Consider the following 12,456-nt stretch of genomic DNA (forward strand, 5'->3'; position numbering starts at 1 on the left):
GGGACCAGGATGCCAAAACCTAATGGATGTGCTAAACCATCCCCACCCACCCCGCAGCTTTCAAGGGGATAGAAGCTGTATATTATCCTGTCTGTATTGTTTCTCAGTTGCGCACACAATCCGTGGTCACCTCCCTCCTTGAGAATAGCTCCAGCCATGGGGAGGTCTCTGGGCTCTGCAGGGGTTTAACTCCAGAGCTGTGTATTTATCAGCAAGGCCCCCAAAGTGCACAGATCCTGGGAACTGCTAGTGAGGGCGTAACAATTCTCCCCACTTCCCCAGACAACTGCCTCCCTCAAGAGGGCTCAGCTATGTTCCCATCTCCTTGGATTCCAAATTCTCTCAGCACAGCACGGGAACAGGTTCAATTCATAGAATGCCCTTTGTGACAGACACTCTCCCAATCCTCCACACAGCCTGATCTGGGCTGATTTCACCCCCTGCACAGGATTTCCCATTCCCAAACCTGACCTGATCGCCCGGCTGGAACGAGGGGAAGAGCCGTGGATCCCTGATCTCCAGACCTGCAAGGAAAAAGAGATACCAAGAGGCACCCAAACAGGTGAGGACCCAGTGAAACTGACAGAGAAACGATCCGGCGAGTGAAGGGAAAAGTTGAGAAACCCAAAAATGTGCGATGAGCGAGCGCCCTTAGTTCTGCCTCGTCTCAGCCAGGGCAGGGCTGTAGTCGGCAGATATCGCTCGCGGCTTTCCACCCCCCCTGTTAGCTGCAGGAGTTTCCTTCCCAACTTTCCTTCCCTGTGAGTGTTTGGGTGGGAAGTAGAGACAGAATCCAATTGCTCAGTCTTCACAGCTTTAGGGTGTTGGGTTTTCCCTTTGAGCTATTCCTCTTTCTCCTGGAGTGTGTGTGTGTGTCTCTCTCTCCCAGCAGGTGATGAGAGAGTGAGTGAGAAGGAGGAGGGGAATTGTGAGGATGTTCCTGGGGAAGTGGAACCACAGGGGACCTTTGAGGGAAGAGCTGAAGGGAATTTATCCCAGTGCTTGGAAGAGGGAGAAGCCTGGGGAAATTGGCACAGGTCAGAGAGGCTGCTGGAAAACCACCCAGAGAAGAAAATGAATGAAACTATTATATATGGGGGTGGAGACAAGGATCCCACAGCCCAGCAGACAAATCCCCAGGAAGAGAAACCCTATCACTGCCTCCAGGGTGGGGAACAATTCATTCTGAGATCACAGCTCGTTACACATCAAAGAGTCCATACTGGAGAGAAACCCCATAAGTGCCTGGACTGTGGGAAAAGTTTTAGTCGTAGCTCACACCTCATTGGACATTGGAGGACCCACACAGGGGAGAGACCCTATAAATGCCTCAATTGTGGGAAGAGTTTCACTGAGAGCTCACACCTTATTAGACATCAGAGGATTCACACTGGAGATAAACCTCATCAGTGCCTGCACTGTGGGAAAAGTTTCATTCAGAAAACAGACCTTCTGTCACATCAGACAATCCACACAGGAGAGAAGCCCTATAAATGCTTGGACTGTGGGAAAAGCTTCAATAACCGCTCAAACCTTACTAAGCATCGGCAAATCCACACAAGAGAGAGGCCCTATAAATGCCTGGACTGTGGGGAAAGTTTCAGCCAGAAATCAGACCTTACTGAACACTGGCGAATCCAGAGGGGAGAAAGACCCTATAAATGCCTCGATTGTGGGAAAAGTTTCACACAGAGATCAGGCCTTGTTACACACCAGAGAATCCACACAGGAGAGAAACCCTATAAGTGCTTGGACTGTGGGAAAAGTTTCACACACAGATCGGCCCGTAATAGACATCAGACAATCCACACAGGAGAGAGACCCCATAAGTGCTTGGAGTGTGGGAACAATTTCACACGGAGATCAGCCCTTATTACACATCAGGCAACCCACACAGGCGAGAGACCCCATAAGTGCTTGGACTGTGGGAAAAGTTTCCCACACAGATCATCCCTTGTTAGACACCAGGCGAGCCACACGGGAGAAAGACCCTATAAATGCCTTGACTGTGGGAAAAGTTTCATGCACAGATCAAACCTCATCTTACATCAGAGAATTCACACGGGCTACAAACCTCATGAATGCCTTGCTTGTGGGAAAAGCTTCAGTAAGAGCTCAAACCTCACGAAACATCGGAAAACCCACAAGGGTGAGAGCAACCCTATGAATAGCTTGACTGCGGGAAAAGATTCAATCCAAGCTCACACTTCAGTGATACAGACAACAGTGGGACCTTGAATGTGGGGGCAGCTTCGTTTGGTGCTTCCATGATATCAGGCATCCGCAAATCCACAAAGGGAAGAAAACTCTGAGATGTTCTCAGTGTGGAAAATGCTCCAGAGCAGGGAAATTCAATCAGGGCCCTGACTGGGGCTGGCCATGGTAACAAACTCATTTCCTCGTTCTCACACACATTAGGGGCATTTGGCTTCCAAGGATCCAGCTGCCCATCGCTGGGGTGAGGATCCAGCAGCAGCTGAGCAGCAGCTGGTCAGTGACCCTCTGGCTCTGCCTGATCTGTGCAAACCCCAGGCAGAGGAGGAGAAGCCCCCATCAGCCCCTCCTCCCTGCTACAGCCCTGGCTGCTGAGCTGATGGGCCACAGATGGGGGAAGGGAGACAGAGAAACTCCTCCAGCCACTTCCTCTGCCTGGCTGAAGTCCCCTCCTCTGCCTTCCCCTCCCATCCCCTTGCCATGGAGATGAGAAGGACACTTGGGCCAGGCCCCACCTTCATTGTAGAAACCTATCCCCATCTTCCACCAGCCCCTGGACTGGGCTCCTCCACTGACCTGGAGCTGTTCCCTGCAGGGGGAGTGTCCCAGGGGGCTGGTAACTCCTCCCCTCTCCAAATCCCCCAGGGTGCTGGGTTCCGGGGTATCAAATATTGAGGGACTAGGAGGATGGGTTATGGGGAGGGAAGTGGGGATGGAATGGTTGGGGCTGGTGGAGCTGGGAAGCAGGAGGTTCCGGGGTATTGGGGATGATAGGATAAGAGGCGAGGGAGAGCACGGGCAGAGAAGTGCTGCCTCTCATCACTCACCTCCTCTGCCCCTTCTCCCTGCCTCCTCTGCATTCAGACAGCGCCACTGAGCCACAGGGCCTTTTGTGGGAGGCCTGGAGATCCCCCTCTGCAACATCAGCCTTGGAGGTTCTCTCTGTTGTAGGAAATGTGGTTGGGATTAGCCAGCGCATCTCAGTGACCCTCCACCAGATTCCTCCGGGGCTGCGGCGGGGAGAGAGGTGACAGGACTGGGGTTGGGTTTGGGGAGGGGTGCCCTGCGACAGGGCTGAGCCACCGTGGCTGGGGCCAGGCCAGGTTGCTGTGGCTGGGGCCAGGCTACGCCCTGCCACCCCAGCTGGCATTGGGCTGGGATAGGGGTGCCCTGGCCATGGCATAGCTGGGGCTGAAGGTCACCCTGGCAGGTCTGCACTGCAGTATAGTTGGGGCCAGGTGAGGGGCCCCATGGCAGGTCCCCAGGTGGGTTCCTTGAGCACCTGTGCAGAGCTAAATAGGTTGTTGCGCAGCCTTAGGTGGGGACAGTTAAATGTGGTGTTTTAGCTTCTGTGCTATTTCAGGGCAATGGAGTGAGTCCAAGAGATTCCCTCCTTCCCCCAGCACTGTCACCCTCCACACTCGATGCAGCAGCCTCTGTCTCAGCAATGGAGAGTTTTATCCTGTCCCCATTTTACCCGCTGCCTCCCAAGGTGTCACTTACCACCGTGTCCCTGGCTCTCCATGACAGAAAGTGTCCAAATCCAAATGAATCTGAAGGCACATTTTGACCTTTCTGATCTTATAGCCCTGTTTCCATCTCTTGGGGTACGTCCACACTACCCACCGGATCGATGGGTAGCGATGGATCTGTCGGAGGTTGATTTATTGTGTCTCGTCTAGACGCATTCCCCGTCGACTCTGGAACTCCACGAGGGCAAGAGGCGGAAATGGAGTCGACAGGGGAGCCGCAGCCGTCGATCCCACACCGTGAGGACGGGAGGTAAGTCAATCTAAGATATGTCGCCTTAAGCTACGCTATTCTCATAGCTGAAGTTGCGTATCTTACATTGACACTCTCCCGCCCCTCCGCCCCCCAGTGTAGACAAGCCCTTGGTAAAATTGCTCCCAGTTTTTGTCCAGGCTAGTCCAGATCATTTGTAGATGGGAAGCTGCTTTGTTTTTATTATTAGGATGATGCTAAAATTTGTGTAACTAACATGACAAAATAATGAGGCGAGAATAGGGTGACCAGATGTCCCAATTTTATAGGGACAGTCCTGATATTTGGGGCTCTGTCTTATCAGGGACCTATTACCCCCAACCCTCTATCCCAATTTTTCACACTTGCTGTCTTGTCACCGTAGGTGAGAAGTAAAGCAGGTTTAGCCATTTTAGAAGAAAATGGGTAAATATATTGTCCTGATTTTGAATCTGAAGATTCTCTGAGATTTCACTTTATGAACATGTTTTTTGTGGGTTTTTCTCTCTTCCCGACCACTGATTGGTCACTCATTTGGTATTAGTTTAGCTCGACAGGGTGTAGCTCAGATTTATTGAGAAAATCACAACACAAGTGGTCCTTTGCCAGAATAGTCCTTTTAAAATGTATTTTGACCTTTTTCTACTTTTGTCACAGGATTTTTGTGTTGTTATAACCATGATAATTATCAGTATCAGCACAAACATGGAGACTGAGCGCTAGATTTACACTCAGAGACTGAAACAGGGAATGAAGTTACTGCCTGATCCCTGCAGAGATGTGAGATACCATTGGGACGGGGAAAAGACGGGGAGAACAGAACTGGAAAATGGCTGAGTTTGCTTCTCTGCGCTTTTCTCCCGATGTGTAGATGATGCCGGTCCATGGGGGAGTTGGGTGCAGCAGTGGGCTGGGCTGGGGCTGGGCTGGGCTGGGAGTGGGGAAAGGAGTCTGTCTTTTGCTTGTCCTTTGGAATAATAAAGGACAATTTAGTTTCTCCCACTCCCAGTCTCCGTTGTTTTGCATGAAATGGCTGCCAACTGCAGAGGTGAGGTTCAGGACCGGCTCTAGGCACCAGCAAAGCAGGCACGTGCTTGAGGCGGCACATTTCCAGGGGCGGCACGTTTCCAGGGGCGACATTCCGGCTGACATCTTCAGAAATTCCAACATCAAGCCCCAGCTCTCCTCGGGCAACAACGTGTCAACCAATTGCCTGGATGTGGCCGGCAATTGAGCCCAGAGTCCGCCAAGAGCAACTTCATGTTCCTAAAGCCTGAGTCCCCCGAGGAACAACGAGAAAGCCACCGAGAACTTACCAGGGCCAGGAAGGAAGCGCTGAGTGGCCAGTAACACTGTCAGTGCCGCCAGCCAGGTAACCCTGCGCTGCAGTACAGCCGGTGGGGCTCAGTGAGACGCACCGGGAGAGAGAGCCATGAAAATACCCCTTCAAGGGTTAGCCCAGCTTTCCTCTTTCTTCTCTCCCGTCCCCCAGAAAACTAATCTGAGCTGGGAGAAATCCTTTCATTCAGGCACAACTTTTTAAAGATAATGACCTGACCCTTTGATCAAGTGACAGTGTCGGAATTAGCACCCATCAGACAGCAGGCAAGTCTCCAGCGCGTGCCTTGCCCATTTCAGTTAATGATTTGGGGAATGTCAGGCTCATTTTAAATGAGCAAAAGTAGCAGAAAGTGCTCAGAAACAGCAGCCCAGCTCCTATTAAGACTGAAATACGGAGCATGCCCAGGAAAGCCAAGGGCTGTCTCAAGCTATAACTGTGCCCTTTTGAGGGCTCTCGCTTAGCCTCCGATTGCGGCTGCACAAGCCCCTCGCCTTCCTTCAAGAGACCCAGCCGTGAGCCCGGGGCAGCAGAGCACGCGGTGATTTAAGCTTCTTGAAATGTCCCTCTCTGTTCTGTATTTCCCCTCCGCACATATCACGGGTGGCACGAATTACTCAGGCGCTCTAATGCCCATGGGGTTTTCAGCTCCTCTGTCTCAATAAGAAATTCAGGCAGATACACCCAGCTCAAGCAGATTCAGAGGCATTCGGTGCCCAGTGCTGTATCAGTACCATACCCAGTCCAAATAAACCCAAAAAAACAACATTGCAAAGTGCAAATGTGTAAAAGCCAAAAAAAAAAGGGGGGGGGGGATTTCTTTGCTTGAGGTGGCAAAAAACTTAGAGCTGGCCCTGGTAAGGTGAAAGGTTAAAGCAATGCAGATGTGGTCTCGGATGGAAATGCACAGTGAGGTCACCCAGCCAACCTCACCCCTGCCCTGTCATAGGCCCCTCAAACTTCTCATAGAGATAAAACTCTCTGAAATCTTGTGCCCCTCTCCCTGACCCCAGTACAAATCAGGACCAGTCTGACTGGGCTGTCAGGTTCATTCTCCTTTCTCTCCCCCTGTGTTTAATCAGGAGTAATCCCACTGGAGTCACATGACCTGCCTACACCAGTGTGAAGTTGTGAGGAGAGAATTAGACTATGGCCTCTAGGTCTGTTTGCAGGAGATACACTTGTGTTGTGATTCCTGAGCTGGGTTTCCCAAAGCCCCTGTTCTCTCAGCCTTACCACCAGTGTTCCCGCTAATATTTCCCACCCATGTGCAGAATGAATTTTGTTCTGTGCCCTGATGTGGAGTTGATGTGTGACACGTCGCCTTCAAATCGGTGCACAGAACAAAATTAATGTAGTGGAGGTGGGGCCAAGGGATTCATAGTGTGGGAGAGGGCTCAGGGCCGGGCCAGAGGGTTGGGTTGCAGGGTTGTGAGGGCTCTGGCTGGGGGTGCCTGCTCTGGGGGGGAGGGGCTAGGGATGAGGGCCTCTGGGCTGGGACAGAGGGTTGGGTGGGGTCAGGTGGAGGGCTTGGGTGGGGCTGAGGATGAGCGGTTTGGGGTGCAGGAAAGTGCTCCAGGGCTACATCAGTGGTAGAAGACTCCCCCCAGCTCTGTCTCCTTGCAGCAGTACCTGGGTTTCAGGGCTGTGGCCACAGATAAGCCCCCGCAAGTCCAGGCCGGGTCTAGGTTCAGGGAGGGGTGCCCCATGACAGGGCTGGGCCACCTGGGTTTGGGTCAGGCCACCCCGACCGCAGCTGGGTCTGGGCCAGGCCAACATGGCTAGGTCGAGGCTGGGCTTCCCTGGCCACAACTGGGTTCAGGCCGGGCCGCCCCAGCTGCGGCTGGCTCCAAGCCAGGCAGTCTGGATTCTGGCTGTGCTGCCCTGGCGGAGGCTGGCTCCAGGCCGTGCTGCCTAGGTTCAGGCTGGGCTGGGCCATCACAGCTAGGTTTGAGCTTGGCCACCACAGTTGTGTCCAGGCCAGGCTGCAGCTGGCTTTGGGCTGGGCCACCTCGGTTTGGTCGGGCCACCCTGGCCATGGCTGGCTCTGGGCTGGGCCATCCCAGCTGGTTCCAGGCCGCGCTGCATTGCCCAGCCCTCTCCTGGGTCCAAGCCAGGCCACTCAGGCTTGTGGCTCGTCCATGCTGCCCGGGTTCGGCAAATTGCACCAAATTTCATGGTGCCCTAGGCAGCTGCGTGCTGCATATGTGGGAGCCCCAGCCCCAGCGACCAGCCGTATCCCCCGGCTGGTCCCGCCACAGGCTCCGCTCGTAGGTGTCAACTTTCTCCAGCGCTGGTGGGTGCCTACACCCCCCTGCCCCTGGGGTGCTGGGGCTCTGAACTGTCAGGCCCAGAAGTGCCGGGGCTATGAACTGCCAGGCTCAGAGCTGCTGGCTGAGGCTCACCTCTGGGAAGCCCTGGTACAAATTAAGCACCGGAAAAATGACATTTCTTTGTCTAGGGTGAGGTGTCCCACAGAGTCAGTGTCCCCGAGAAATGTGGCCCCTGCTGCTAGGGCTCTGGGCAGCCTCTCTAGGACCAGGACCTCTCACCCCCATGTGCTTGAGGATTTTGCGGAGTCTCTGGAATCTCTGGACAATCCTCATTAGAAACGCGCTTCTCCCCCTTCTTGGGCCCTTGGATGCTCCTTTCCTGTCCGTCACTAACAGTGAGGCTCTACGCACGATGCGCCCTTAATACGGGCAGAATCTGCTGGAGTCCAGGGGCGGTGGGCCTCGCAGTGGCAGGTTTGGGGCAGGGCGGCCTCGGCGCTGGGTTGATCACTAGGACCCAGGACTGCGGAGGCGGCTCTGTCGGGCAGCGAGCGCTGGTCGCGGCCCGCAGCAGGAAGTGACTCGCACGCTCGTGACCTGGTCCCAGGCTCCCGCGAGATCTCCCGAGCCCCGGCGGCTGTGTCTGGGGAACCCGGAAGCCGGCTGGCAGCCGGTGAGAGGGGGAAACTCCAGCAGGGCCCTTCCCGCTGATCCCAGGAGCTGCCCAGCCAAGGGCAGAGCGCGCCCAGCCGGCCGGCCTTGCCCGGGGGGCCCAAGCTCGGAGGGAAGTGAGAGGAGCCCGCCCGCTGCAGGGGGAGGGTTGGCCTCCTGGGCTCTCCGCGGCTGGCTAGCGATTCCCCGCCGGGGCCGGGAAGAGCTGCTGCGAGGGTGACCAGATGTCCGATCTCTAGAGGAGCAGTCCCCAATCTTGCGTCGGTCGTTGTTTATTTTATGTGCTTATAACCTTCCCGCTGCTTGTGACCCACCCCTCACCCCGTTCCTCGAGTATTCTGTGGTTGAGCATCCCCGTAGCCTCCTCTGTCAGCGCGTCGCGTCGGGCGGCTAGCCGCGAAGCCGACCCTGGGCTACGGAGAACCCGCTAAAAAGGCCAGGCCCCCATTGATCGGGGGAAGCCATACCCCGCCGACGATGCCGCAGAGCTCTGCCACCTTCCGCCCGGCTGCGGCATGCCACTCTCCCTCGCCTCCTCGCCTCACCCCACATCGGTGGCGGGCTGGTGGCCAACTCGACCCAGACTCCCAAGAGGATTGCTCCAGGTGCGGCTGGAGCGGCCCCCCCGCCTCGCGCTGCACGCAGACGGTCTCGGCTTGTCCGAGACCACCGCTTCCACCCACCATCTACAGCGGCCGGGACCACTTTCCCTCCTTTCAGGAGGCACGCAGTCCGTTGCCTGATACCGTCATTGGCCGGCGTCGCCCACGTGGGGACCTAACGTGCGGGTCGTCGGGATTTGGCGCGATGGTGGTGGTTCCCGCCAACGGCCATCCGTGTGGCGGCCTCCCCAAAATGTTACCGCCAGGCCTGTGTCATATACTGTCCTTCGTACATCGGAGGCCGCTCCCCGTGGCCCATAGTCCCGGCATCAGCCTTGTGGCTGGCGGGTTAGAGTAGGGAGAATGAGAAGGCCCTGCACCTAGCCTGCTGGTTAGGGCCGGCCGTGTTCGTCCCCCTGGAGCCGTTGGAAGACTGAGGGGTCCGTGGTCTAGCCCCGCTTCTCGTCCCCTGCCCGTTTTCGCACAAGCCCCGGCCAGCTCTCCCACCTCTCTCGCCCACCCCCTGAACGCCCCCTGGTGATCTGCAAACAGTAGAGATCAGATTCTGCTACTCTGACCCGTCCACAGAGCTTCGAGTTTTCCTTTCCTTGTGACTAGCGGGATTGTGGCTGGGCAGCAGGTGCTGGTGGGGACTCTTGTGCTCCAGATGCTGGGACCGTTGACCGATCCGTGGCTGTTGTATTTCACCAGGGCAGGGGGCTCTGCCTGGCACCTCCGCTCATGAGACGCCTCTACAGGGACGTCATTTGCTGGAGAATTTGACGGTGACCTGCGCTGGGGAAGGGATCCCCGTTCCCTCAGTAGGCTCTAAGGCGTGGGTTTTGCCGTGTCTGACTCCGCTCAGTTGGATTAGGAAGGAGTTGGGTCACATAGTGCCTTGGCTCTCAAGCAGGGGCCCCGTGCGGGCTGCAGCAGGTCAGGGGGGCCCACCAAGCAGGCCGAATTAGATTGCTGAGGACCGGGCCACAAAATGGAGGCCCACAGCATGAGGCTGAACTTAAATCCTTGAGCCAATTAGCTTTAGGTGCCCCGTGTTGTGTTAAGACCCGGGTAATTGGCCTGCTCCCTACCCGCTAATCCTGGCCCTGGCGTTTTATTGTGCAAAAAACAGTGGTGTGCCAGAAAGTGGGCCTGGTCTTTGTTTTCTGCATGTGAAGTGGGGGGCTCAGACAGAAAAAGTTGAGAACCCCAGTGCAGTCCACAACTCCACTGTGAGAGAGACTTGCATCTCCACACCCCCTTCGACGGAACAAGGGAGGTAGAAACCTCACAGTCTAATTCATCCCTGTCTCTGCAGCTGACAAGGGGCCAGAAGCAGGGGATTGCCCTGCCTGTTATTTCTCCTTCACACTCCACTGACTGGCCCTCTTGGGACTAGCTCCACCTCTCAGTGCTGCAGGCTCAGGGGAGCTTGGACAGGTTGTACAGTGGGGGTGCTGAGAGCCATGGAACCAAACGGTAAACCCTGGATCTAATGGAAACCACTTCAAGTGAGGAGGTGCGGCAGCTCCCCCAGCATGGCTAGTTCCAGCTCCTACATGCTGGTTTGGAAATAGGCAGGAGTTTAACACCAGAGCTGCGCGTGCCAGAAAGTCCCGCAGACGCATCTTCCCTGAGGCTTCCTAGTGAGGGTGTGACAACAACCCACCCCCACCCCGAGATGTCTGCTGTTCCCAAAGGGTCTGAGTTACCACAGTCGCTTGTAGGGCCAGGTAAAACTCAAGGACTGTTCCCTGTGACAAATACTCAGCAAGACTCCGGCCCTTGCCTGATTTCACTTCCTGTGCAGGATTCCCCGTTCCCAAACCTGACCTGATCGCCCGGCTGGAACGAGGGGAAGAGCCGTGGGTCCCGCATCTCCAGGCCGACGAGGAAAGTGTGAGCCCGAGAGACACCCGCACAGGTGAGGAGTCAGGGAAACTGAGACAGAAACATCTTGAGAGTGAAGGAAAAAGCTGGGACTCCAAACCTGTGCTGTGAGCGAGGACCCTCAGTTCTGGCCCATGTCACCCAGGTCAGGGCTGCAGTCAGCAGGTGTCGTATCATTAAGGCAAATATCAGTCACAACTTCCCACCCATCCTGTTAGCTGTTGGGAATTTCCTCCCTGACTTTCCTTCCCTGCGAGTGTTTGGGTGGAATGTGGAGGCAGAATCCAATGTCTCCATCTCCCCAACAGTCACTGTGTTGTGTTTTCCCTCTTTGCTATTTCCCTTTCTGTCTTTTCTCCCTGGCACAGGCAGTGACTCCTGTCTGGATTCTCTCTCTCCCAGCAGGTGATAGGACAGTGAGAGAGAACAAGGAGGAGAATCAGCAGCAGGAAGGTCGTGAGCAAGTGGAACCGCAGGAGACATTTTTGAGAGCTGAAGGGAATTATTCCCAGTACTTGGAACAAGGAAATGCCTGGGGAGATCGAGACAGATCAGAGATGCAGCTGGGAAACGATCCTGGGAAGAAACTGGATGAATCTATTCAAGGGAGTGGAATATGCAAGAATCCCAAGGAAACCGCAGTCCAGCAGACAAGTCCCAATGAAGAAAAACCCTACAAATGCCTTAAGTGTGGGAAAAGTTTCCGTGTCAGTACATTCCTTCTTAGACATTGGAGAACCCACACAGGAGAGAAGTCCTATCAATGCGTAGACTGTGGGAGAAGCTTCGGTGAGAAGTCAAGCTTTATTATGCACCAGAAACTGCACACAGGAGAGAGACCATATAAGTGCCTTCAGTGTGGGAAAAGTTTCAGTCAGAGGTCAGCACTTATGGCACATCACAGATCCCACACAGGAGAGAAGCCCTATAAATGCTTAGACTGTGAGAAAAGCTTCACTAAAAAGCCATATCTTGTTATACACCAGAGAGTGCACACAGGAGAGAAACCATATAAGTGCCTTCAGTGTGGGAAACGTTTCGGTCGGAGTCCAGACCTTACTGTACATCAGACACTGCACACGGGCGAGAGACCATATAGATGCTTTGAGTGTGGGAAAAGTTTTAGTAGGAAGTCAAATCTTACTACACATCAGATAATCCACACAGGAGAGAGACCTTATAAATGCCTGGAGTGTGGGAAAACTTTCAGTCAGCGCTCAGGCCTTTCTAAACATGGGAGAATCCACACAGGAGAGAGACCATATAAGTGTCTTCAGTGTGGGAAAAGTTTCGGTCTGCGCTCACACCTTACTGCACATCAGACGCTGCACACGGGTGAGAGACCATATAGATGCTTTGAGTGTGGGAAAAGTTTTAGTCATAAGTCAACTCTTACTACACATCAGATAACCCACACAGGAGAGAGACCTTATAAATGCCAGGAGTGTGGGGAAAGCTTCAATAGGAGCACAAATCTCACCAAACACCAGAAAATCCACAAAGGTGAGAGACCCTAGAAACAGCTTGACCGCAGGAAAAGATTCCATTTGACTTCACGCATCAGTGATCAGTACAACAGAGAGAACTTGAATGTGAGGGAAGCTTCATTTGGTGTTTCCGGAGTATCAGGGATCCACAAATCCACCCAGGGAAGAAACATCTGAGACGTTCTGAGTATGGAAAATGTTCCAAGTGGAGCTAACCC

The 12,456-nt window shown here is 54.6% G+C and overlaps 1 protein-coding gene across 1 annotated transcript in view; it reads left to right on the forward strand.

Annotated features, from left to right (window-relative positions):
• LOC116825475 (uncharacterized) overlaps nt 1-12,456 on the forward strand; it is a 49,650-nt gene that overhangs the window by 923 nt on the left and 36,271 nt on the right. Inside the window, exons 3-6 of the mRNA XM_075071692.1 lie at nt 449-562; nt 890-2,149; nt 2,962-2,964; nt 11,418-12,254. Of these exons, the coding sequence (XP_074927793.1) occupies nt 449-562; nt 890-2,149; nt 2,962-2,964; nt 11,418-12,254 (2,214 nt within the window). The remainder of the gene's footprint in view (nt 1-448; nt 563-889; nt 2,150-2,961; nt 2,965-11,417; nt 12,255-12,456) is intronic.

This window comes from Chelonoidis abingdonii, chromosome 12 (assembly GCF_003597395.2).
Source record: "Chelonoidis abingdonii isolate Lonesome George chromosome 12, CheloAbing_2.0, whole genome shotgun sequence".
Lineage (NCBI taxonomy): Eukaryota > Metazoa > Chordata > Testudines > Testudinidae > Chelonoidis > Chelonoidis abingdonii.